Raw genomic sequence first — 27386 nt, 5'->3', positions numbered from 1 at the left:
TATTTGGATACTTGTGTTCTCACATGATAGTGGAGCTGGGAGGAAACCTTTTATTGAAACTTGTTTGAAGAGGAATTATTCTGAGACTGAGGAATATGGATGGCTCCTTCTGAAATGAAGGTATGTTGGTGAGGACTAAGAGAAATAGTGTGGGACTTGTTTGAACTGGAGATGTGCGGGTTCAGGTCATTAGCAGGAAGGTTATCAGTGTTTCTGTTTGCTTGGAAACAAATCTTGCAGGAAGGAATGTGATTGATTGGATGGTAAGAAGAGACTGGCTCTGCTCCTGTGTGGAGTCTTTGTGAACATGAAGCCAGAATATGGTTCATGGTTTTGCCCTGGACTGCAGAGGAGACTGTTTTATGATAATCTGTTCAGGAGCCTTTCCTTGGGAGTTAGGCTGGAAGATGCTGCAGCCAGTGCAAGGTGGTGCCAAGCCATTTGAGAGCTGATGGAGTTGCTGCTGTAACTGCCCCGAGTTGATTCAATTTCTGCTACCCAAAGACCTCCCTGTACCCTGTCTCAGCCCAGCTGGAGAAGAAGTTCCAGCAGGGACAGAGGCTGCAATCTGCTCCCCTGCATCCCCCAGTGGAGCGTGCTGGAGTGGAGATGGAGGGGAAGAGGACTCAGAGAAACACATGGAAACATGCAGTAAAATCCAAGAAAAAACGTGCCTTGCCACGCTCCAGAAAGACCTTGCACATGAAACTCTTGTAGTGTTTTTTTTTGTGGCACCATTTGGTGAGATGTAGTGAGGTTGGATGAGGCTGTGAGATGATCCTGTAAAGTCTTGGCTGGATCCTGAGGGTATCCATGTGGATGGTCACCCATGGGAAGGGATCTGCATCCAGCAATGTGCTATTTTAAACTTGTTCATTCTCTTTGGATGCACTTTCCAAAGCTAAGTGGCCAGTAGTAATGTGAGCTTTCATTTCTGCAGATGAGCTTGGACCAGCTGCTGCCTTGTGCCAGGGTTTCCTGTGTTAGAGATGAGGGCTCTGTGTCCCTGCAGTGCTGGCTGCCCTCTGCAGCTCCTTGAGACTTTCCCCACAATCTGCTGCAGAAAACCCCATTCTCTGCCCTGCATTTCTGCTCCACTTTTTCCCTGCTTGGTAGTTACTCCTGGACCTTGCTGATGCCCGTAGCTTTTAAAGGATGTGCTAATTCAATTGCTTGTGATGGACTGTGTTCTTAATCTCTTTATTGTGTTTCACCAATTTAGCTAAATCCTAAATCCATTAGGTACTCTCAGATTGCTTTACAAGTGTCCAGAGGAGGTGTTTGCAATAAATCCAGCCTAATTCTCTCTGCAGACAGGGTTTAAAGACTTCAGACCTGGGCTGGAAGCAGAGTTTAAGACTTTCAGGCCTGGGCTGAAAGGATTGATGCAGGAGTGGTCTTGCATAGGAGCACAAAGGACAAGAAGCAATTCAACTTCTGCTTCTTTACTTTTCTTTGGGGACTCCCAGTCCCCTTTCACAAAATACAGTGAGGAATCAAAATGTTCTGTTTGTTAAGTGAGGGTAGCAAAGCTCAGAGACAAACCCTCAACATTTCCTTTAAATGCTTTTTCTTTTTTTTTCCTCTCCTGTGTGAGGGTCGATGTACTGGCATTGCTAAACACAAACCTGCCACTTGCAAACTCTTTTTTTGTTTTCCCCTGTTCAGTTTGTGTTGCTTTCATGCTGCTTAAGCCAACAGAAATGCTTTGTTGTAGGGCAGGAGCTGTAGCTAATAATTCGTTCAGGAGCAAAGGAAATCAGCTTTTTCTCCCTACTTTTCCTTTCCCAGCTCTGGAGGCAAACCCTGGAATGTGGCTGGCTCTGGGGGTGCCATCACACCCCAGTGCTGGGGAGGGTGGGAGCCCCAGCCCCTGCAGGGGCCTGGCTCTGGTGCCACTCAGCCTGCAGGGAAAACACGCCTCAATTTCCAGGGCTGCATCTGGGAGGAATCATTTGTGGTTTGTGGCTGTTTGGAATGGCATCTTGTGCTTATATTCTGCTCATTAGGTCTGGGGATAAATGGCATGTCAGCCTGGGAAATGGGGAAGGGTAAGATGGCCATGTTTTAAAACTGGTTGGCTTTGTTAATATATAAAGGCTGGGACTCCATGTCAGGGTAGGGTTAGACTGATGCTCTGGAAAGAAAAGGAGTAAAAATGCTCAGGGGTTTTATGGCACTGTACCTTAAGCCAGCCAGTCTTTGGGAGATTTGGGTATATTTTTGTTTTAGCTGGGAAGTAAAGATTAGGATGGAACATGAGCATCTTCATAGGAAAGATGAATTTGCAAAATGTTTTGCTGTCTCACTTGAGTGGAAGCATGTGGTTTTCAGTTCCCATAACCTCGAGGCATTACCAAATCATGATTAAAGCCCTAAGAACAATGTGATCGGCATTAAAATTGGTAAGTTTGAAAAATGATACACTGTGAGGTTTTCCTTAATTTACTTTCCTTGTCTGCCAGCACTACAGGTCACAGTTTCAAGCTTTTCCCACAGCAGCAAGGGCTAGATTGTTTTGGTTTTTAATTGTAAACTGAGGTCTTTATTTAATCTGCTCTGTCCAAAGCTGGGGCTGGCAGAAAACAACAGATTGTGCAAGCTCTGAGAGCAATTCCAGTGGTTGGGAATAGATTCAGCCTTTGTCAAAAGTGAAACTTTGCTGCAAATGTCACTTATTGAAGTGGGGAGTGTGCCAGTTGAAACCCACATGGTATTTATATCCCTTAAATGATAAGGTATGAAAATATTCACCTTGCAAAAGGCAGTTGTTCTCATTAAAGGTCGGTTTAATAGCTGTCTCTATTTGGTCATTTTGGGGAGGAAAAATACACTATTGACTGTATACACAAATTGGATGATAATTTAGGTAGTGCTTGATGATGGCAAATCAGGAGCTCAGCAGAGACGTAGATGACACTTCCAGCATTTTATATTGTTACCCTTTTTTTTTTAAGTTGTATCCTGTTTAATTCATGGTTAATGATGGTTAATTCATTCATGTGCAATTAAAAACGCCCATTGCAGACTTTATGGAGACTGCACATAAAACACAGAGGCTTAGTAGGGTATTAGAGATTCATCTGGGTGCCTGGAATACAGAGGATCTTTGCTTTGGCTTGTCTAAGTGGTCTTTGTTTAACTGATAGCTGCTAACTTTGTTTAACTGATAACACATGTTGTGCTGTTACTGGTGTTGACCTTTTCCCAGTTAAACAGGCTTAAAATGAAAGTGTTTATGGGGAGATTCTGCAGCCCTGGCGTCCATGGACTCTTTGTCTGGGCAGAGGGGGGTTGGTGTCTGGGGCAGTTCAGCAGAGAGCTGCATGTTTGCACATTTTAAAGGTTTTTAACACACTCCCTGCACAGCCACCCTGGGCAGGAACTGCTTTTTCCATTGCCAGTTTGAGCTTTGCCACTGTGGTTTCATTACACTCTGGGTTTCTTGAGCACGTAAAACGCTGTCAAATTGGTAACAGGAGGAGGAGGAGGGAGGTTTGCAGTTCAGCCCCGGGCTCAGCAGTAGCAGGGAAATCAAAGGAGTGTTTCCTGCCCCACTCTGGAGCCTTTAGAAAGGCTGGTCTGTGTCTGCTCTGAGCTGCTGCTCCTGCACGTCAGGAAGAGCTTTTCCAAAATCTATCACAGTGAATGGACTGAATTTCAAGAGAAATGTCAGCAGTGGAGCGAGTCTGTCCCATCTGATCGCTGGCAGCTTCTCACTGAGCCATGGACTGAGCCTCCATGAGCCTGCTGAGAGCCTGTCTCAGCTCTGTTCACCTGCTCTCAGCTGCCTTGGAGTTCCAGGGAATCTGTGAAGTGTTTGTGGTGGAAAAGCACATGGGGAGGGTATCCACAGTGTTGCAACGTGACTGTGCTTAAGGTTTTACCAGGAATGCTTTTTGGGATGCAGGGATGCTGTAGAGAATTGTTCCCTTCTGCTGCCTCCAGCTCCTTCCCAGCCTCCAAAGGTCCCTCTGTTGAGGGCTCAGGGTATTCCTGGATGGAAGGTCAGGGTATTCCTGGCTGCCCATCAGCTATGGCCAAACTGCCCTGGTGCTTTGCTCTTGTTGTCCTGGCTCAGGATAAGGCTGTTCTAAGGGACCTTCCAGGGTCTTTGGTGAAAAGCTGAAAACCTTGGAGAAGAGCAAGAATGTTTATAGAGTGCTGTTTATTTCAAATAGGAAAATGGATTTTGATATAAATGCAGGATACTGTCTGCAAAGAGGATGTTCACCTCTCTTTGCCCATGTTGAGAACTACATTTTTTTCCTGATGCCAGACACAAGCATACAGGACTCCCCTTCTCTCTTCCCAAGGATCTTTTCCATTCCATGGTGCTGCATGGTGCTGGAGCTCAGCTTGTCTTGGGCAAGGGAGGTTTGCACTCAGATCACAGAATCATTAAGGTCTGAAAAGACTTGAGGATCATTGAGCTCAGCTATGAACCCAACACCTCTGTGTCCATCACTAAACCACGTCCCCAGGTGAAATGTCCATGCATCTTTTGAACACTTCAGGGATGATGGCTCCACCACTTCCCACAAACAGCAAATGCTCAATTCAGAGAGTGGAAAATGGGTTTGCTCTGCTTTTTCATTTCTAGAGGCTGTTAAAACTCCCACTATTTTGTTATCAAAAGGGATCCATCTCTGATGTGCTTGAGCCGGTCAGTTAAGTGCAAACATCACAGGAAATGAAATTTTTGGTTCTTAACAAGAAGTGAAAGAAAAAATGGTTTTTCAAAGGGAAATGTTCTTCTGGCAGGAGCAGTGGTAGGCTTGGGGTAGGGGGTAGGTGGTTGTCTTTGGATCAGAATTCTCTGTATTTGAACCTGAGCTCTTTTCCCCCTTGGTTTTTCTCCATGAATATTAAAAAAAACCCAGGTGTTGATTCCCAAAGCTACTCAGTAATTATACCTAAATTGTTATAACCTCTCAAATAGGTCAGTGCTTCCACTGGAAGAGAAGGTTATGGATGGGAGGGGAAGCAATGTGAAGGTTTAGAAAAAGGAATAAGCATTTTCTTATTCAGTGGAGGATATCTGTAGAGGGAAGTGTGCAAGCAGTTACTCAAAGGCTCACTAAGACATTAAACACCTGCAGAGGGGCCATTTTGGACAGGCCATGCTGCAGTATGTCTTTGAAATGACCCTCATGGGCTCTGCCCTCCCTGTCCAGCAATAAACTAATTTTCAGGACTAATGGTAAAATTCTGCAAGGCATGAATTCCCAACTTAAATAGATTTACAGTGAGTTCATAGATCTTCCAGCATATCTCTTGCAACCTATTTGTGGTGGCATCATTTTAACACACACGGTAATTGAAAAAATTGTCAGGATTTACAGTCTTTTCTGACCTGTGTTTATCATACCCAGGAAAGACTCCATAATAGACATAACATTTGGAGTTTGGACATAGACCTTGTGTGGACATGTTCACACAGGAGGTCTCTCTGTGTGGTAACTTCTCCTTGGGAAAAAGGGGATTTTGGAATAATGAGCAGCTAATACTTAACAAATGCCACCAAGAGGGTCCCATGTGCCAAGAGTTGCAGAACAGACAAGTCAGAACAGTGTAATGATGAAGATGAACCTTCAGCTTTGGAGGCAATATATTCTATGTTGGTTTCCACGTGCAGCCTTTGAAACACCTGATCTTTATTTTGAGAGGACTATGATGAAAGTATCCTTTGGAGAAGCTGTTTATTCTTTTCCCAGGCATATTTGTCCTTGCTCCTTGTGTTAAAATTATTTATAAATCAAAAGTTGTATTGATCTGGAGATTATGTGTTAAACCATGTCTGAGCACTGGTTGCTCTATTACTGAGAAAAGCAGCTGCCATAAAACTTTTGGTAAATTTATCGATCGATACTCTCCATGTTCCTCTGCAGAAAAAGAGCAAGCTGAATTTTAATTTACTGGGAATGCAGCTGAACACGTGGCCCCCGTGGGGCAAGGGATTTAAGCCTGTGAGGAACTTTCCAGAGATGAATAGTGCCATTACTTTGCAGGGGATTATTCATGTTCTTGAAGGAAAGCCTCTCTGGAGCAGGCAGTGGAGCCTCCGATCGATTCCTGGCAGCTGTGGTTGTGAGTCTTGCTCTTGAGAGCCAAATTATCATCTCGTGCTTCTGTTACAATGGTTGCCTTGCTCTCACAGGGGGGAATAAGGAGATGATAAAACATCTTCCTTGTAAAATGAGTGTTAATCAAACCAGGGCTTTGAGCCAGGACTAGCAGGATGCAGGAGCCACGTGGGATGCTGGGCATGGACCAGCCATGGGCTCAGCTGGTGCCACCAGGACGTGATGTCCCCTCCTTCTGCTTCCTCCCTGGGCTGGGACCTGCCCATGCACCAACTTAGGAAACAAAATCAAAACCAATCAAACAAAGAGAACCCACAAAAAAACCACCCCAACCTGACAACCCCCTGAGAAAACCAAGCAAACAAGCCCTGCTCAAACAAACAAAGACAACCCACAAAAAACCCAACCCCGAAAATCCATCAAACACACAAAACAGTTTTCATCCAAACAACCTCCCCCCAGCAAAACCACCAGTGATTTGGGGGGCTCCACTCAAGGTACCACAGAGGAAGGAAGAGAAGAAGTGAGTCTGGTGTTTGGAAAGTGCTAAAGCTGGAAACTGGGGCAATCGTTAGGTCTTCCTTTTTGTTTTTGATTTTTTAAAGGATGGAAATAGTGCCTGGGGTTTGTGTGCCTGGCATGCCCTGGGTCCTGTTACAGGGGTGCTGCTGTGGCTGTGGTGTCCCGTGTCAGCCCCTGTGGTGTTTCAGACAGGAGAGAGGGGTGGGTACCCTGCTCCCTCTGGAGCAAGATGCTGCTAAAATATTCTGCATTTCCTCAGTGGTCAGGTGCTGCCAGGGAGCATTGGAGTGGATGGTTGTGCCTGTGCTCCTGAGGTGATCCACGGTCTTATGACCATGTTGGAAACCTCTGTCTTTCTCTGAGGTGTCTTGAGACAAAACCAGCTTGAAAATCACTGAATTGCTTTTCAGAACTTGGGCATTGTTCTGTGTCTTGAAAACTCCTTAGGGGGAAGATATAAACCAAAGTTGGTTGCTGTAGGTTACTGAGTAAATGGGTTTCCCAAGATCTGCCAGCACAGGTAGGAAACTGATAACAGAAATAAAGGGGCTGGAGTGACTAAAGAATGGTCAACAGATGCCCTGATATAAGTGCAAGTCCTATGTGTGACTGTAGGGATCAAGAACTGATCTTCTGCCATTTGCTTTTCATCAGACTGTTGAGATAACTTTAAAGAGAATTTGGCCAGGAGAGATTATTAAGGAAAGAATTTGCTGCTTAAATAAATAGTCTGCTCTCCATTGTTGGAGACTTAACAGGCTGATAAAAGCCCTCTGGAATGAAAGGGAGCCTGGAAAGCCAGTCTCAGATCTGCCTTGCTCTAAAGTTACTGAGACCAATGCACTTCCAAAGAATTTTTTTTACTTTTTGAGTACAAGCTCAGTTTGAGCTGGTGGCTTCCTTTATCTTCATTTATTCTGATGAATAAAGGAATTTGCTAGGTTTGCATTTTTTTTTTCAGAAGTTGCTTATAACTTTTAGTTTAAAATAAATAGAAGAATTATGCAAACTGGTGTCCTGGTCTTTGGAAATGCTTGGATTATAAATTTGGGTGGGAGTGCATGAAATCATATGCCCTCTGCTTGATATGTGTGATTTGTCATTCATCTTTGAAGAGGTATGCTGCTTTTTTGATATCCTGATAACCCCATTAGGTGGATGCTGCAGCCTCCAATTAGTAAAATAAGGCTGTGTGGGTGACCAAGTGATGGGGTTTTATTGGTCTTTTTGTGGTTGTTGTTGTTTTGTTTGGTTTGTTTTGTTGGGGTATTTTTGTTTTTTTGTTTGGTTTTGTGTGTTTTTATTTTGGTTTTGGGGGGAGGGAATGTGCTTTGTGTTTAAAAACAAAACAAAAACAATCCTAGATGTGCTTTTGCAGTGGTAAAATGCTTGGGTCTGTGATATCTGCTCAGTTACCCAGGGCAGAAAGGTCTTTTCCCCAAGGTTTTTGTAGCTATTCCTGCTGCACTAGGCTGTGCTCCCTGGCTGAGCACCTGGCTTGAAATCAGTGTTGTAGATATGGAGTCTGTTTGTCTCTGCAGCAAACTGGAGATGTAAGAGAGACTAGGAGCAAAGAAATGAAGTATTTGGGATTAAACAACCAGGGAAGGTGAACTTGAACCCTGAGCCTTATGTGGGTTTCAGCATCAGGATGGAGGCATGGGTGCCATGGAGAGAAGTTTATCTTTCTCTCATCTGGCAGTTACAGCACAACCTTTACCTCCACCACAGAGACCTTTCAGCTGCAGAAGCCTCTTGCATCCTCCCCCTCAAATTTTCCAGCTTGTGCTCCCAGGGCTTGATTTGAGCTTGCTTCTCCTGCTTATTCCTCTTGCCCTTTGATTTTGATAAAGAATCATGTTCACCCACCACTTGCACCAGCTTTGACTGTTTGCATTTTTAACTTTGTCTGTATTAAATTTTCAGGAATCTGTTAAGCGCTCGCACATCTGTCATGGCATGAAGCGTTATCTTTCTTGATGCTGGGGAAAACAAATTACACAATGGATGTGCAACCAATATTTAATGAAAAACTCCAGCAAACATGATGCCCCAGAAAAGATTTTACTGCAGAGTCATTCTTGTGAGGTGTTTGCTGTGAGATTTTTTTGGGGTGTTTTTTTAGCTTTCACTCAGAATGTGGGTTCCCTGTGTCGACTTGGGTACTCCCAAGGGATCTCTCAAAGCATCCTGGTGCCCCTTCAATAAAATATTACTTGTCTGTTGTCCATTCCAGCACCCTGACCCTGCCTTTTGCTGTCTTGCCTTGTGGATGGCAGTGTGGGGTACAGAGCAGGGTCTGGTCCAGGTGAGGGCTGGCTGGACATGGGGAGCTGTGGGCACCAGCATTTCTTGTTTCCTTGCTTCTGGGCTGGTAGCAGCTTGTGTTGGTGAGCTCTGCAGTTTGCATTAACAAAGTTTTTGTGTGCAGGATATAAATATTAAGTGGGAGAAGCACAGTGTGACTAATTGTGTAACAGTTGGACTGTTACCTGGATTGGAACAGGAGCGTTTTCAGGGCAGTTTGAGAGGGTATAATGAGATGGATTGTGCAGTATTTTTATTAGTAACTTCAGAGAGTCTATTTCAAACTGCCAGGGCACTATGTAAGTTGAACAATTAAACATAAATGGCTTTGGAGCCTAGTGGTTTGATAGAAAGACATAATTAGGAGAAGATGCTTTTCTGATAAAAGCATAAGGATTTAGCATTGGCTGGTGAGCAACACTGGCTTGGAAGCTTTGGCTCCTGTGGTAGTGAAGGCAGTGGGCATGGAGCTGGAAAAAACCCTGTCTCATTTAAAGATGGGACCTTTGCCCTCTTGGCCTGGTGGTGATGGAGCAAAGGTAGAAAGTGCAAACCTTGATGGCTTAAAATTAAGACAGAATAACGGGATTGTTCTACTTTTTGTTACTAATGCTTTGAAGCTAATCTCATAAGCTTGGGAGCTCGAGACCATAATTTTTATGGTGACAATATTGTAAAAGTAATCAAAAAAGCTGTGTCGTAGTTGGAAAAAAAGCATTTCCTAAGCTTTATACCCAAATGTGCTCAGTGAAACAAACCCTGTAAGAGCAGCAGTGGCACCATCTGATGGGTTCTGTAAGCCATAGACAAAAGTAATTATACTGCTTAGAAGAGCTTTTGTCTCCAGATAATGTTGTTAAAAACTTGCAGTGTAGTGTAAATCATAACAGAACAAATCTGGAGGCTGCTCTTATTGCTGCCAGGGGAAATTCTCTTAGATTTTGTTTCCTTTCTGCTCAATATATTGCAAACCTTTTCCAAGTTGGTAAATAAATATTACCTGCTGTTTGAAAAATGACTTGGGGTTCATCTCACCAGTAGTGCCTGTGGCTGCCAGGCCATTATTGCAAACAGTTGTTCCTCTCTTGGTGAGCTCTGCTGTGTTTTGGGAACACAGGCTGTTGTGATGGGGCTGAAGTTGTCTGATTCATTGGAGATATTAAAGAAGCATTTCCTTTTTTTTAGAGCTCACTCACATGAGGATTCCTCCGGCTTCTTTTGCCACTTCTGAGCAGTGTCACAGCAAGAGCCAAGTCAGAAAATACTTGGTTGAGCTTACAATCACCCAAACTTTTAGCATTTCCTAAATGAACATTTGAATTCCAGTCCGTGAAGGCTGGTAGTGGTTTTAGGGGCTGAGCAGCTTTGGCTTTTAGAGGTAAGGGGTGTTTAGAGGTTTGGGAACCTTGGGCCTGCAGGAAATGCAGTGATTGCATTGGGAACAGATTAATGAACTGATTAATTTTCCAATGTCCTGCTTGGACACCAATGCTTTTGTCTCAGGGTGAAAATGATTCCTTGGGCTGAGAGATTCCAGTGCCAAGCTGGAATGTCCTGAGAAGCAAAGGGAGAAGTTTTGCCCTCAGCAGGGAAGTGCCAGAGATCAGGTGGAGCCAAGGCAGGAGAAGCCTGGCCAGACCAGAGGCTCTCTGACCCCTGCAGTCATTGCTGTGCCTTGTGCAGAGAGTTTGGTGTCAGGCCCTGTGAGCAGGGACCCTGCAGGGACAGGCCTGGGGAGCAAACCCAGGGTCATGAGGAGAGCCTTGAAGCCTAAAAGAGGATGTCACTAAATGCTCTGAGCTCCAGGAGCTGGGTCACTCGCTGTAGTTGCATCATAGATGAGGTTCATTGTGGGAGGAGGAGAACATTTATACCTAAAAGGCATGTAAAGGGCATTTTGTGGAGCTGGTAAGATTTGAAAGTGGTCCCATGTGCAGGACAGGGATTCACTGTGTGCCACATTTGCAGCCTGTAGTGCCCCAAGCAACAGCATCCTGGGGAAGGTGCAGGAAATCACAAAATGCATCCTCAAATTCAGCTGACTGCCAGTGATCCGTGTTGACCTCAAGGGAAGTTTCTGCTGCATGGAAATCAGTTTTCTGTTCATTTTACAGTTTGGAATAGTGCAGAGGGTTCACCACTCTGCCACAAACTCCTGGAGGAGATGGCCCTGGAGTTTTCCGAGGGCATATGGTGACACCGTGACCTTGTCTAGAATTACCTGCCTGGTTTTCTTCCCTCAAAAAACCCTAAGCCTTGCTTTTACTGGCTCTTGGTAGTGGAATAACAAAGGTTGTAGTTCCTCTACTGTGAAGAGATATCTTGGTGGTCAAGATATGTGTGGGGAGACAAGTTTCTAAGCAAACAGTCCTTTGCAGAAGTGCAAATGGGAGTTGTGAGCTCAGCTCCTCAGAGTCAGTGGGAGTAGCCATGGTGGGGGCTTCCCTGCTCAGAGAGAGTTCATGATTTCAGGATTCATGTGTCCAGATGTCAAGGAACAGGAGAATCAGTGTTGTAGGTGCAGTTCTAATGCCTTGGTACTCATGTGCTATGGGGTGCATGGGTCACAGAGTCCTGCACCTCCACCTTTGCTCCCTTCCCAGCTGCCCATGGACGGTGCAGCAGTTTTTGCTGTGCAGCCCCTTCACCTCTGCTGAGCCTTTGCCAAAGAGGACTTGATTGCAGTGCTGTGTGACACCCAGAGGACAGCTGTCCCTGTTGGGAGCTTGTCTTTACAGCAAAACCAGAGCAGCATGGAGGGGCAGCATGAGGCCTGTGGCATGTCCTGGCGCCCAGCTGCCACAGTGGACCCTGCTGTCCCTCCTCCCACAGGTCACAGTGCCGTGTGGAGGTGGCTCTGCTGCTCTTTGGTGAGCTGGCATGGGAGCCAGAAGGAGGACAGACCTTGTTTCACCTTTCTAAACACCTTCAGCTGCCTGTGAAGCAGCACTTGCTGAGCTTGGAATTGGAGGTGCATTGCTGTAGCTGCCCCAGCTCTGCGCTGCCATCAGGTTTTGGCTCTCCCCTCTCCAGTGGGATGCTGGATGGGAATGGCTTTCTGGGGTCACCTGTACCGGCTCCTTGTGGCTCAGACAACTGCATCACATAATCTCTTAAATAAACCCATCAAGTGGCAGGCTGGGCTGGAGCTCCTGCAGCCTGGGGCAGCCAGCAGGTTAATCCAGAGCTCCTCCGGCCCTGCCGCCGACCCCTTTGAAGTTTGCTGCAGCTTAAGAGCCAACGTGCTTTCTCAGGAAAGCTGGCATTTTTACTAAGCAGCAGACTCTTATTATCTGGGCTGAGAACACAGTGATTTCCTTCTCCTGCCAGTAATCCCCACTCAGGGCACTGTTATGCTCTTTTACAATTTATTTTCTCTAATTGCCGGTTTGCAGCGGCCACGCAGCTCTCCCTGGGCTGTGTTCTGGGGAATTTTTGCACTTTGAAAGGAGCTTAGTCCTTCCCTTCTGGCTGCTGGAATCAGGCAGCAATTCCTCTCCAGGTACTTCAGCAAGAGTCCAGCCTGAAAAATAAGTAATAGCCTGTGCTTTTCAACTAGTGTCTGATATCTGTGGTCTAGAGTAGGTTCAGCTGTTTCAGTCATCCTTTGGGAGTCCTGATAAACTGCCCTTGACTGAGGCAGTCAAGATGTGCAGCACCAGGGCACCAGAGCTGGGCTGGTGATGATGCTCTGGCTCCCATCCTGCAAGTGCTGCCTTGGTTTCTCTTTCCTGGACAGGTGTCTAAGCCACAAGCAGACAGTTTCTCCAAGAGAAATACTGTGGGAAACTGTGCCAAAGTCTTTGCTAAAGTTCAGGTAGACAACATCCCCAGCCTTTCTTTGATCCACCAAGCTGCTCACCTTATCATAGGAGGAGATGAGATTGGTCAAGCAGGACCATGACCCTGTGTGGACTGGGCCTGATGCCCTGGCTGTCTTGTACATGCCATGTGATGGCACTCAAGGTGGTCCCACCCTCCCAGGTCCTGTCACATTTGCCAGCCCCAGTCACTTGGGACCTCCCTGGGTAACCAGGACTGCTGGTAAATGATGGACAGTGACCTTGTGAGTTCTTCTGCCTGCTCCCTCAGTACCCTTGGGTGGATCCCATCCAGCCCTGTTGGTGTGTATCTGGGTGGTGTAGCAGAGGCCTGACCATTTTCTCACAGATCATGGGGACTTTGTTGTACTCCCCATTCCTGTTTTCCAGCTCAGGGTGCTGGGTAGTTGGAGAAGAACTGGATTTACTAAAGACTGAGGCCAAGAAGGTGTTAAGTACATCTGCCTTTTCCTCATCCTTTGTCCCTGTGTTTCTCCCTGCATCCACTAAAGGATGGAAATTATCCTGAGCCTTTCTTTTGTTGCTAATGTGTTTAAAGGAACATGTCTTATACTCTGCTATGTGTGCATCTGTGTGTGTACTCTACACAGGGATGGAGATTGTAAAATGTGAGCCCTGCTCAGCTGTGCAGTGCTTTTGCCTGCTGAAGTTGGGGGCAAATCTGATGCTTTGCTTTGTATTCACACTGCTTCAGCCAGACCTGCAAAACAGCTGCCTTAAATGGCAGCTTTTGAAAATATCCTTGGGAAAAAAAAATAGAAGAGAGAAAAGATTGAAGCTCATTGCTGGAAGATAATTCAATAATGCCATGTTATGAGTGGGGCAGATTTTACCAGCAGCAAATCCAGGCTGTGGGTTTTTATGGGGGATCAGACGCCTGTGTCACGTCTATAATGCTCTGTCCCCCTGTGTCCCTGTGAGGTTCCCTCGTGGGAGCACAGGGGACTGACCCTCAAAGTTTCCTCCCCTTTGAAGTGCTCAGAGCCTGGCTGAGGGTCACTGCAGCTGCTGGCAGCTGGGGATTTAGAATTTCTGCAGCCAGCGCTTTCCGAGGAATATTTCAGAATAAGCAACTGCTGTGGGAGTTGGGTGGGAGAGATTTTGGATGTGTAAGACTTCTTTTTTACAAAGTTTTATTATTTCTTGCATCTATTAATAGGGCAGCAGGAGTCTCCATATGCCTTTATAGTCCCTGTTGTGCTTTCTAATGGATATATGCAAAAGCTCCCAGGCGCATAAAACAGACAGTCTCAGCCAGTTATTACGATAAAAATTATGTGCATGTCATGACCTTTAAAGCAGTGGGACTGTGTGTGCATGCTCTTCTGATGCACCACTGTTCTCCATTCCTTTCTGAAGCCCTTCTCGCCCTAGGAGGTTTGCATAGGAGCTTGGAATATTTTTCTAATCAGCGAAGAGTCTTTTGGCTCTGATGATAACTGGCAAAGCACAGAGGAGCGAGAAAATGGAAAAGTGGTGACTTTTTCTAAAGGGAACTAACAGAGAAGAGGGTAAAGGCGAATGGTGAGGCACAGCATGAAAATCCTGGCACCGTCTCCACTGCTGTCAAAAAAAACCCCACTGGTCCAAAATGTTCTTTGTGCTTTTTGAGGCAAAAGCTATTTTGGTGTCCTTGAGAATAAAGAGGGGGGGAAAAAGTTTTGTAATCCATATGTCCCCTTTAAAAAGACTTTTTTTTTTGTTTTAAAACTTTTAATAGTACAACCAGCATTTCATATAGTGCAATAGTGCAAGTGCTCTGCTTGCAGAGCCCAGTCTGTGTCACACTTGCTGCTGTGTTGCCTGGAGAGCTTTGCCATCCTCTGTCTGGGGGTGAGCAGCAGGATGTTGCTGTCATGGCAGGGAGAGAGGGGCCCTGTGTCCCTGCACCACTGCATCCCGAGCCTGTGCCTGTGCTGTGAGGAAGGAAGGATTGCTGTCCCCTGGGAACACAGATCTTGGCTTGCTGGGACAGTCCTGGTGTGAGTGTCTGGAGCTGTGGACAAAATGCTTCAGCACCATGCCTGGGAGCTGTGCAGGCACCACATGGGGTGGAGACACTGTTTGCAGAAGTGTATCAGTAATTTCTACTCTGATCACTGCTTACACCACAGCTTTCTGCATGCTGGGGTGGGTGCAGCACCTTGTCCTTCCAGGCATCCCTGAATAGGCTGCACCCAGGAAGAAAGAGCTGGAAGTCCTGGAGACGTGATGGTCTTGAAAGCTCTTGAGTAAGCCAGAGGTTATGCAGGACAAGCAGCAAGGCCCAGCATTGCTTGTGAGAGTGCTGATACTGAGCCCCTGTGGAGATGTGTCAGGCCATGCTCAGCTGCGTTCCGGCCTTAACAAATGGGGGAGATAACTCTTACGGCTTTAAAAATTAAACATTCCCTTTAATTATTGAACATGAATAATTTTCATGCAAATTGAGCCAGGATGTGTGTTTCCAGAATGACAGAGTTGAGAGCAGTTACATGGTGGGGTGTCAGTGACCTGTGAACTGAAAGGCTGTTCATTAATTTTAGCATTTTATGAATAGTACCCTGGAGGGTGGGACATGGGCTGGTAGAGCAAAGCTGGCCAAAGGAAAAGACTTTTCTTTGCACTGATGGCCTCTCCTTCTGATGCTTTAAGATGCAAACTGGTGTGTGTGTGTTAGGTATGTTGTCCTTCTATAATGGAGCATGGATATTTGGGAAGCCTCCTGATGAGGAGGGCCATAATTAAAGGAATAACTGTGCAGTGACTGTGGGGGCTTCCCTGCTCACCTTGTGGAGGAGATGTGGGCTGAAAGTCCTAAAGTTTTTTTGAAGGTAGAGATGGGAAAATGTGTTGTGGTTTTTCCTAGCAAAATGACAGTCTCTGTCTAAACCTTGAGTTTTATGGGACAGCCTGATGTGTATGACAGTGTTCCTGGCTGGGCAGCCACAGGTGGACATGGCACCACTGGCTCTCAGCATCCTTTGGACAATGGAGCAGCTCCCATCCAGGGCAGATGAAGCATTGGATCTGCAGCTGAAGTGAGCCTGGTGCATTTGGGAAAACTGCAGCACTGTGGGGGCTTTTCCAGTGGCTTTGAGGACACTTGGTGCAGGGTACCTGCTGGGGGGAGAGTCAGGATATTGTCTGTGATTAAACTCCTATAAATATTTTCCTTTTCATAATGGAATGTCAGCATTTACTGTTTCCTAATTTTAAGCACTGTACAGTTTGTCAAACATTTATCTCTGCCTTAAATTAAGTCTGGAGATAGAATTCCTGTTAATTTCAAATCAATATGAAAGGGGGGAGAGAAAGAAATTGCAGTCTAGCCCTTTTCTTGAATCAATATTTTCTTTAAAAGCTGAAATGTTAACTAGATCATAGGGGGTTTTTTTTGCCATTTTGAAATGTAGCTTCTGCTTAAAGAATTTATGCATTTCCCCTGGAAGTTGCTGATGCTGGTGTTTTGCAGCAGGCACGGCTGCCAGCAGGTGTTTGACCCAAGGCAGGCAGGATGGGGCCAGCCCTGGCAGCAGTGATGTGGTGGAACATTATCCTCCCTGTTTCTGGGCTCACCATCTCTTAGTAACATTTTGTTGTTGTTGTTATTGTTCTGTTTTGCAGAAGCCTTCGAAATTGTCGTGCGGCACGCAAGAAACTTCACCAACAGCATGTTCAGGACCTACTACCAGAGCATGGGGCCCAGGGCTCTTAAATTTGTTGGAGAACTTTTTACTGACATCTCGCTGTACATACTGGGCTCTGACATCAGTGTCAATGACATGATAAATGAATTTTTTGACAGTTTGTTCCCTTTGGTTTACTCTCACTTGATTAACCCCGGCTTCCCTGATCCCTCTGAGGAAATGACCGAGTGCCTGCGGGCGGCCAGGAGAGACCTCAAAGTCTTTGGGAACCACCCCAAAACGATGATGACGCAGGTGTCCAAGTCCCTGCAGGCCACACGAGTCTTTCTGCAGGCTCTGAACCTGGGCATCGAGGTGATAAACACCACTGACCACCTCAAGTTCAGCAAGGACTGTGGGCGGGCGCTGCTGAGGATGTGGTACTGCTCCCACTGCCAGGGGCTGCTCCTGGCCAAGCCCTGTGCCGGCTACTGTGGGCTGGTGATGCAGGGGTGCCTGGCAGGTGTCCTGGAGATCCAGAACCTCTGGAAGGAGTACATCCAGGCTCTGGAGGGGCTGACCAGAGGCATGCATGGCATCTATGACATGGAGCACGTCCTGCTGAGCCTGTTCTCCGTGGTGCGCGACGCCGTCGTCCACGCGCAGAAGAACGAAGGGAAGCTCTCGACAGCTGTGAGTAGCTCTCTGCAGGTCCCCAGGCTCTCTTGTACACAAACTGTGTTGAAACCAAGCTGTTCCTTTCCTCCTGCCAGCAAACCCCAAATGGCTCCAATTACCAACCCCTTCTCATCCCTTTCTGATATTCCAGAAAACTTTTGGTAGCGTTTGAAGCTGATGTTTGCAGGGCCTGGGTTTGCATTAAGGGCTTTGCCTCTTTTCAGGTTTGTCAGAGCAGAAGGGTCTGGACTTAGCCTAGGGTGTGAGGTTGGGAGCTGAGATGTCCCAGCATCTTCAGTTTTCTCTGAGTGCTGTGCTTGCCCTGGGTAGCTCTGAAAGGCTGGTCCTGCTCTCCAGGTGTCCCCCGCCTCCTTTAACATCACAAAAATGTTCCTCCAAATAGATGCCAGGCAGAGGCATGTGCTGTAGCATCCCCTGATTTACCAAAGAAGAGCTGATTCTCCATCTTTTAGTAACTCATTCCAGTTTTGGGCTGCATTTAATGTGATTACTTCTTATTTTTACTTGAGTCTTTAAAAACACATTTCAAGAATTTCTCAGCCTCCTGAGAAGCTGAGGCTGTCTTGCTCTGAAAACCCTGCTGCTCCATTTGAACACCAAGGACAAATGTACTGTGATACTGTGATGCTTGTTCTGCAGAGATTTTTCTTGAGACACAACTGAGCTGCTCTGTGTAGGTGGGGAAGAGTTAGAGATGGGGCAAAGGTGTAGTAGTGTTGTAATAGTTTGCTTAAAACCAAAGATGATTAAAATCTGACACTGTTTCCCTGTTATCTGCTTGTTCCTGCCATTCTTGACTCCTGTTTACAAAAGAGCTGTGTTTATGTAGGTCACTGTACTACTTGCACTGTAAGTAACTCTTATCTTTTTTGGGGGGTACCATGGAAATGGATCAGCTTATGGGCTTTGAGCTGTGTGGCACTAAGCCAGCAGCACTCTGTGCTGGCTTTGCTCTGCCACCACACTTGTGCAGGCTGTGGAACATCGTGGTGGCACTCGGGTGGGTTCCCAGCCCAGGAAGTTTGGCTCACATGGAGCAAGCTTTCTCCACTGCTTGGAAGGGGTTTAGGGACCAAATTACACTGAGCTGGATTGCTCTTGGCTTGCAGGGACCAGGAGGAGGCTGTGGCTGGGTGTTGGGCAGATGGCCCCAGACAGGACTTGTGGGCAGCATGTTAAGCTCCAGGGCACAGTGCAGGACATTGGTTTTAACCTGCCTTTCTGCAGAAAATCACTGTTTTACAGCAGCCTGGAAGCACTGCTTGTGTAGGGAGGCTCCAGCTGACAGTCAGGAGCAGCAGCTCTGCTGCCACAGAGCCAGGGGAAGATCTCCCATCAGCCAGAACCATAAGTCAACCCTCTCTGGAACAGCAAAGGAGCTGAGATGTAACTGTAGGTTTACCTTGAGTTCAGGTGAGGTGGAGAATTCATGTTGCAGTTGATAATGAGAGAAAACCCAGCTCAGCTTTGAGCCCAGTTGGCATTTCCAGGGCAGTAAGAAACAAAACTTGATTCTATATGTAGAGTGAGCCTCTCAAAAGATTTATTGACATATTCAGCTGTGAGCAAAAGCATCCAGCATGTTTTCCATCAGTGAGCCCCCATGTGTGTAGGTGCTAAGGCAGAGCAGAAGCATTGTGCATGTGGGCTGTGTGCCAGGTTTTGTGGGCACAGACCTGGGCATTCTGTAGGGTCTGAAAGGATCAGTGTTTGTTCTCCCATGTCTTTCTTTTATTGGCACAACAACAAAAATGCACTTTTTCTTGGAGATGTCCATGAATGCAGTGAACAAACATGACTGCCCTTATATGACTGAGTACTGACACCTTGATCTGGCTACAGACAATGAATTTGTGACAGGACAAATAGATGGAGCACCACTAAAGTCAACTCAAAGCAGCAGAGCTACAATCTGCCCTTCCTCTGCCAGACCAGATCATAAATTGACTTCCTTTACAATAAAAATTACTGGGCATTACAAAACCATTCAGTGCTTTTGTACTTGGTAAAGCTGTTGGAATTCATTAGTGCCATATGTAGCTAGGTACTTACTTAACCATAACTCCTCTTGATTATTTAATACTTCAGTGATTCGTTTCTTTGCTTTAGAGACATTTTTGCATTACTGGAGTGAAGGAGGAAAAAATCCAAGCCAAACAAGCCAGTTGCCTGGCAATTGTCACCAAAAAAGAATGGCCACTGGGTTTTTGAAGTTTGTTTTTAAATCACTGATGTTGCTCAGCTAAGGGTTTTATGTCAGACCTGAGCCCAGAGCAACTTTTTTTTTTTTTTACAAGTGAGGATATGAGCTGTTCAGTGGAGAAATAAGGCAATAATGGAAGCATACAGGATTGCAGAGGGTCTAAGAGCTGAGCTGCATCAGGACCTGGGGTAATCTGGGGTAAATATCTTTGTAAGATATCACTTTGTAAATGATAGAATACAACGTTTTTTATTTAGCTGTGCTATGATGAAAGTTTCTCTGTTAAACTTATCAGCACATATTGAGTTTCAAAGAATATACCTGGAAGCAAACAGTTATATTTACTGTAATTCTGTAAATATGATTGTTTTTAGGCACTGTAGCCATACCAGAGTATGAAATGCCTCAGGGGTTTTCTTTCAAAATGTGGTTTTTACACTCACCCTGGCTTCTCATATTGACCTTTTTTATTACTGACCTTGGCCAGCACTGCTTCTGTAGGCAAAGTCCAGTTCACCAGCATGGTATTAAGAATAATGACAGGTTATTTAATTGTCATTAAAATCCTCTGGAATTATGGAAAACTTATCTTCCATACCCATAGTGATTGTACCATGAATAACAACACTACTGCCCTTGCCTGTCTTTTGGGCTTCTTTTATTTTTCCCAGCATTGGTGCAATTTCTGCAGCAGTGGTTTTCCCTCCTGGTATTTCAGATGCTTGGGCGTGTTTCCTGATTGAGCATCTTTTCTCCATGTGGTTGTTCCTTTTTCCCCTTTGCCACCCCCAGGCTGGGTGTGGGCATTCACACACAGACCTGGACCCCAAGGACTCATGAGCTTGAGCTCCAGAGGTGTTGCAGAGTCTCCAGGTGGGTTTGTGAGGAGCTCTGCAGTCCCCAAGAGGAGGAAGTCATGCTGCTGTAAATCTGCTTTTGGAAGCTGTGTCTCCAGGCATGCATTTAAATGGGAGCCTGTGTGTTGTTGCAGGTCTGTAAACAGCAGTGGAGAACAGTGAATTCAGTAATGTGGCAGTAAACAGTTCCCATCCCAAGCCTTGCTTTAGTAGCTAATTTGTCAGCCGTGGTGTGTGTTAGGGCTTTATTATTTCTGCAATTTGTCTGCTTAAAAACTTCACCCCTAAAACCTGCTATTAAAATACTTTATCAAGGAGCCTGACTCTCAGGGCACACTGGGAAAAAATTGCTGTCTAGGCCTATATCTATATTAATTTTCTAATCTCCTACCTTTTCCCTGGTTGAAAATCTGCCTAGTGTGTCCACCTCTTGTAGATATTTTAATCATGAGTGTAGGGAAGAATGATTTTAGTCAGTCTCTTTGTGCTCTTTACCACAAAACCAAGACAACTGGGAGGGACGCAGTACAAATAAGCTTGATAAAATATTCAACCCAGCACCTCCAAAAGTTAATGCTTTCTCTGTTATGGAATGACAAGGGAGACAGTTGAAGGATCTTGCATAGGTAAAAGTTGATCTCCTCTGAGGTTAGAATGGTGGAATGGTTTAGGTTGGAAGGGACCTTGAAGATCATCAGTCCTGACCCCCCTGCCATGGGCAGGGACACCGTTCCACTATCCCAGGTTGCTCCAAGCCCTGTCCATCCTGGCCTTGGACATTACCAGGGATGAGGCAGCCACAGCTTCTCTGTGCCTGTGCCTCACCACCGTCACAGCCAAGAATTTTTTCCTAACATCCAATCTGAACCTCTGCCAGTGAAAGCCCTTCCTCCTTGTCCTATCCCTCCATGCCCTTGCAGTAAGTCTCACTCCAGCTCTCCTGGAGCCCCATCAGGCCCTGGAAGGTGCAGTGAGGTCTCCTGGCAGCTTTCTCCTCTCCAGGCTGAACAGCCCTGCCTCTCTCAGCCTGTCCCCATAGCAGAGATGCTCCAATCAGCTTTGTCACCCTCACTCCAACAGGTCCATGTCCTTCTTGTCTTGGGGGGCCTTGGAGCTGCAGGAGATGCTCCAGGTGGGTCTCACTAGAGTGGAGTGGAGGGACAGAATCCCCTCCCTCCCCCTGCTGTATTTTTGATGCACCCCAGCTGCCCAGCCCCTGCTGCTCCCCTTGCAGTTGTTTGTGCAGCTCCACCTGCAGAGCATTGCCTAGAAAGGGAACAGCAGGAGCTCAGCAGTGTCTTTGTTTTTTCCACTCAGAACTGATGACTGAGTTTCTAGAAAATCCCAATAAATTGCAAAATTAACCAGAGCTTTGTTCAACAACTTGCACTTGTCAGAAGGAGGGAAGCAGAAAGGTGCCAGTGCTGTATGGGAGCAGCATGCAATTCCCAGTGTGCTTGTCCTGTGGGCAGGTCCCTGCTGCTTTACTTTGCTGCAAACACCTTTAAAAGGTGTTTAGGTGTTTAGGTGTGGGTTAACTGGGTTATACAGGTGTGCTGCTGGGGTGCTGTGGAGGTGATGCCATTGTGCAGGCTGGGTTTGATGTTATCCCAAAGCTGAAGTGCTCATCTCACCTGGCTCAGGGGGAGTGCTTGGTGTGAACCCAGCTCTGATGGCCTTGGGAAGCCTCAGAGGCAGGAAAACTGGACCCTTGCTTCCCTAGATTTTTAGGGAATCCTGGCAGGGAGTTCATGAGTATGTTGTAAAGATAACAAGGTGCTTTGGTTGATTGTAGCACCACAGAAACATTGCTGCAGTGTGTGTTCAAAACAGCAGTTCCAGCAGATACACAGGGCTGAAAATCAAGAATATGCAAATAAAGGGACTTTTGGCACCCAGGAATGAAAATATCACCCATTGCCATACACACATTTAGTACATTTGTCAGCACAGTGATGTCAGGCTGGTTTCCCCCAAATACTGCCCAGGAGCTGCTTTTGGGGCCATCTCACCTGGTGACTTGCTGGAAGCTGCTTTGCTCAGCAGGTTGCACTGGCAGGGAGCTCTGGTGAGTTTTCCCATCTGCTAATGGATTTTTCTGTGTGCACTAGAGCTGGCAAGAGCTTTGTGGGGAAAGCTTTGAAATTACAGCGCTGTTTGCGAAGTCCTTCCCTCTGAGACGCCGAGATCGGTTTCTTTGTACTTTTAATGTGGGTTGCTTTTTGTTGGCATCTCTCCTGGGAGAGTCAGCTGGATGTACAGCCTCTGTATTTTCAAGTTCTTTATTGGCAAAGTTTAATCCTCAGGCTATTCTCTAATGCTCTCTGGTAGCTAGCTCCGTTTTTCACTTAAGGCTGGAAATACAGGAGACGTTTTGGTTTTCAGTGATCCCAGACCCCCTCAGAACTATCCCAAGGTGTGTGTACTGTGTATTTTGTTATCCATTTTGTGATAGGCAGTGTAAGGTGCCTGATAAGCGTGTAAAAGCAAGCATCTGTTCCCCCTGCAGGATGAAAATAAAGCTTATTTGGAGGCCAGTATCAGCAGCATTCCCATTCCTGTGAAAACACCTTGGGAGTACTATGATTAGTTGTCTGAAGAGGTTTCAGGTAGTAAAGATTTTTCTGACACTTGGGGTAGCATATGGCAAAGCACTGAATTTCAAGGTGTTGATTTTGAGCTAGAAAGCTCCAGCTTGGTGGTTTGGCTGGTTGGTGCTCAGAGAATAAGGGCAAAAGTTATTAATGCCTGCACTTTTGTAACCCAGTATCAACGATTTTGATCCATCTATTTTGGCACTCTGCTGCAGGACTGGAATCTCTGGTTTAGTATGCAAATATGCAGTGGCAAATTAGGGGCCTCCATCTCATTCTTGGAAGGGACTTTGGCATGAATGCCCTTGACCATCACTTGCCTCTCTAGGGGAGTGAGACTCAGAGGTTATTCTCAGCCTAGTGAAAGTTTTACTTCTTGCCTGGCCTGGAGAGGGAGACCATTGATGTCACAATTAATTAATAATTCGTTCATTGCTAGCAAGAATTTTGCCTGTGAGGATGCAGGGTAGCACGTCTTTGGTCAGAGTTGTCCTTTTCCAGTGTGGGCAGAGTGGCACACTGGTGTGCCCTCCTGCTTGCCCTGGTGGCATGGCAAGGCTTTGAGTCAATTTGTCACTGAATTGGGTCTGGATGAAGCAGACTGAGTGTGTGGGGCTCTGCAGAGCTGCTGGGTGGAAGCAGTGGCCAGGGATGCTCAAACCTGTCACTGCAAAGCCAGAGGAGGTGGCACTGAACAGCAGCAAAGGTTTAATTTAAAAATAGCGTTTCATTTTGCTTCTATTTGGAAATTATTATATTATACTCTTCTTTTTGTTCTCCCTTTGTTCTTTTAACTGGATGTGTTCTGGCCTCTGAGATGTGCCATTTCAAGGCATTTGCAGTGAGGGTTTTTTAAAATAAAAAGTAGAAGTCAGCTGCTGACAGTGCCCCTTCCTCCCTGCATGCACACACGGCAGCACGTGGAGCATCCTGTGACAGTGTTTGATGTCCAACCCAACTTTGCACTGAAGACCACAGGAATCTGTTTGTGGACTTCAGTCCTGAGACAGATCACTTGGCTGGTGGCAACTTCATCCCCACTACTCTGCAGCTCAAAAAGAGCTTTTTAAGGCTGCTGCATTTTATGGGTGGGAATATCATAGAGCACCCACTGAGCCTGGCTTGATCTCCCTTCAGATGTGAGATGCACACAGGTCTGTGTGTGATGGGGTGTCTTGCATCTTTTCCAAGCTGAAGTCAGAACAAGCCTAAAGACCTCATGCAGTTTAATTACTGGTTCTGTGTAGCTGTCTGCTTGGACTGTGCCTTGGCGTGTTCCTTGTTTTAGTGGAGGAACTAATTTGTTGTTTTGCAACTGGCTCCTGAGTGTTTAAAAAGATATTTGGTTCTGAGATGCCCTGGCATCAGTACAAAGAGCTCTCAGAGTTAGTGGGGCAGGATACAGTCTTAACAGCTGGAAATGAGGGTGCACAGCTTTGCAATGTTTTGCAGCTTTTTTCACTGCACAGAACAGCTTCTTTTTTTCTCATCTCTTTTCTTTTTCCTGGCTCCCATCACAGCTGGGTTGGAAGCTGGACCTGGGATGCTTTGGGATGTAGGAGAGGAGGGAGCTGCTGGTCATGCCATGGAAAGCATTGAGGGAGGGGATATATGGGGTGCCTTCAAGCTTTGAAATTTCAGGCTGTCTGATTTTTAAATAATTTGTAATGGTCAAGGACATAATGGGAGGTCTCGAAATAGATTGGATTTAAGCAGGAAAAAAAATGAGTTTCATTCTGAGCCAAAGATCACAGCATCAGAAATTTCCCTCCTTGTGATCTGAGGCTTCGTCTGCATCAAAACTGTGGGAGAGGTTCTGGCCAGGGAGGAGCTGCCCCTCTGAAAGGGGATGGCTGGGGCACAGCCCTTTCTCTGGGGCTGTGTTTGCAAATGAGCTTTGCACCTGAACTTCCTTCAGTGTTAAACCAGCCTCATGCTCTGGGTCCTTGCTGAGATTTAGATTTGGTTTACCTGAAGGATGCTGTCAGCTGGTGCACGACAGAAGCAGGAGAGTGTTAGTGTGGGCTGATCCCCCTGGCTTCTGAGGGGCCTGCAGAGGAGTGATACCCATGGCATGACCTGCCTTTATTCTTACTTAGTCCCCCCAGATGTGCCATTGCCCTGGACACTTACTGTGGAATGGTGGAGCTGCCTGTGGAATTCTCTGTTAAAACTGCCCACACATCTTTCTTTTACCAGAGAGATCAAACCCCCCTGAGCATCAGCCCTGCAGACACGGCTCCCTTCTTGCTGCAGCCTCCTGCAACCCCTATTAACATAGATGCTTTATTAGCAAAATCCATTCTGGCCCATTTCCTTTCCTGAAGATTTCTATCCTTGCTTAGACCCGCAGCTTTGCCAGCCCAGAGTTGTGCTCACCAATATCCATCTCGCTGTGCTTTTTACGCTAAACCCTCTTTTGGCCTCATTATCCGTGACTGCCGTTTGCACTCAGGCCTCCGCCCGGGGTCATCCACCGGGCATCCTTCATCTGAACGGCGCTGAGTTTACTTCCAGTGACAGTAACCCCCGTGAGTGCTGCTGCCTTCAAACCAGAACTATCTCTCCCATTAGCAATGCTGATGAATGAGCCAAGAACAAACCAGAAACTTGAAAGGGACCCTCTGCAAAGCAGGAGTGGTGCCCAGAGCTGCCCGGGCGGAGCAGCGGTGTTTTGTTTTGCGCTGCAGAGAATGAGGGGCTGGGTTGCAATGAGTGGTTTGGTTCATTTTGAATTCTCTGCCTGTGTGCGGTGCTGTGAATTATATCATTTTTGCATCTTATTGTAAAGTGGCTTTGAGGTACCAGGCATGAAAGATGCTAAATACATTTTGCTGGGGAAAAAAAATTTCAGCAAACAATTGAGGCGGATTTTTCATCCATCTGCTGCAGCAGCGCACCCCTCATTGCTGGGTCCTCACTGCCCTATCAGGCCACTGCAAAAAGAATTGGTGGCCTTTTCCATCCCTACCTGTTGTCTTACCCCTCTAATGAGCCCCCGAGGGCACGGAGCCTGCTTTCAGTAGGTGAAATTTGCTGCTAACTGCATTATTTTCCAAAGATTTGTTTAAGGAAGAGCAGGCTGGCTGCAGAAAGCTGTGCTGATAGCCTACAGCTACTTGGGCAGAGTTATTTCTGTTTGAAAATAAAAAGCAAGGCAGCTATTGGCAAATTTTGCAATTCTTTATGCAGGTGTATCTTTGTAACCTAATCAATTTTCACACCAAATTCTCTTCTGTGCTACTGGCAAAGGTTGAGATGATGCTCTGAGCCAGTGACCTGGAGAGAACCAGCTGGAGAGCTGGGTGGTTACTGAGGAAAACGTGGGGGTGACTGATGTGCTCTAAGTTATGTCTTTCTGATGCTTATTAACTCCTGGATTGCACATATTGATCTGTATCACTGTAGAATAAACCTTGTGCTGCTGCTCTCCAGAGAGCAGAGTGCAGGTATTTCTGGAGATACCCAAGTGCCTGTGCTGATAGCTCAGTCATCCATCCTCTGTGTGCTCCCTGAGGGATGGCCCAAAAGCCGTGGGGCACAGGGAGGGGATGCTGGGGTGGCTCTGATGGGCAAAATGTCACCATGAGCTCAGTGCAGGTGGGCACAAAAAGGTTTGCCCAGCAGAGACTAAAAAGCATCCAGGAAGGTCAGCTCTGAGCTTTGCTTCATGCAGTTCCCATTGTTTGCAGCCAGAAGGAAATGGAATAACTCCCTGCCTTTAGATTTTGGTGCAAAATGTTTATCTTTTCCATGAGTTGGGGAAATTCCCAGCTTGCAACTTGCAAGGTGAGTGGAAAGTAATGATGATAAACAAAAATGCATTACAAGTGTTTAGTCAATTTTTTTCCCCATCTAATGATTCTCCTACATAATTTTGGACTTGTTGTATATCAATGTATTGGAATTCAGTTCTCATAATCAAATACTAGTCCTCTGTTTGATACTGTTAATAAAGGTGTTGTGATAAAGTTGGATGAATTTAATTTCTGTCTGCAAAAGGCTATTGTTGAATGAGTCTTTTTAATACATTAATCAGCCATACAGCATTGTAACAAGGTTAAAAGTGCACACCGATTTCCATTATAAAGATATTCTCAATCAGGCAGAAACTAATCTAATGTTGTAAGTCATTCTGTAATTCAATTGTTCTAACCACAGTACATGTAAAAACAAGATGTCTTCCAATAAAGTCTCAAAAAAGCCCTGCAGATATTTATCTCTTTATAGAAAGGAATGATTTACATTTTCAATAAGCCTTATTTGTCTTTGGGAAAAAACGTAATTCCTTTATTGAGCAAAAATCTAATGGGAGCCTTTTTACCTTGTTTGCTGTGTTTTGGGTATATTATCTTGGTGGTGACCTGTAATTGGATTAGGTTAGGCCTGACTGTCAGGGAGAAAAAATTGCTATGGATCTGGTAGCTTCAAAACTAAGAAAAAATCAACGGATGAAGTTAAAAAAAGGAAAGAAAAAAAACCACAGGGCCCTGTCCTTTTGTTGGCCTTAAATGGATTAATTTTACCAGCAGCTAATCTCTGCTGCATGGAGCTATTTTTACTATTTTCCCTTAATGATAATTATTATGTTTTCTCTTTTAGACTTTCACTGGAGAGGTCCATGGCATGGCCATGGGGAAAGCCTCATGCCCATTGCCAGGAGCTGCA

The 27386-nt window shown here is 46.0% G+C and overlaps 1 protein-coding gene across 2 annotated transcripts in view; it reads left to right on the top strand.

Annotated features, from left to right (window-relative positions):
* The window catches only part of GPC3 (glypican 3), a 141162-nt gene that overhangs the window by 49609 nt on the left and 64167 nt on the right, over positions 1–27386 (top strand). For both annotated transcript variants that reach the window (XM_077185984.1, XM_077185985.1), the window contains exon 3: positions 16364–17058. In XM_077185984.1, coding sequence (XP_077042099.1) covers positions 16364–17058 — 695 coding nt within the window. The remainder of the gene's footprint in view (positions 1–16363; positions 17059–27386) is intronic.

Source organism: Agelaius phoeniceus, chromosome 14 (genome assembly GCF_051311805.1).
Source record: "Agelaius phoeniceus isolate bAgePho1 chromosome 14, bAgePho1.hap1, whole genome shotgun sequence".
NCBI lineage: Eukaryota > Metazoa > Chordata > Aves > Passeriformes > Icteridae > Agelaius > Agelaius phoeniceus.
Note: the sequence above shows the minus strand (reverse complement) of the source record. Positions and strands in the feature narration are given on the sequence as shown.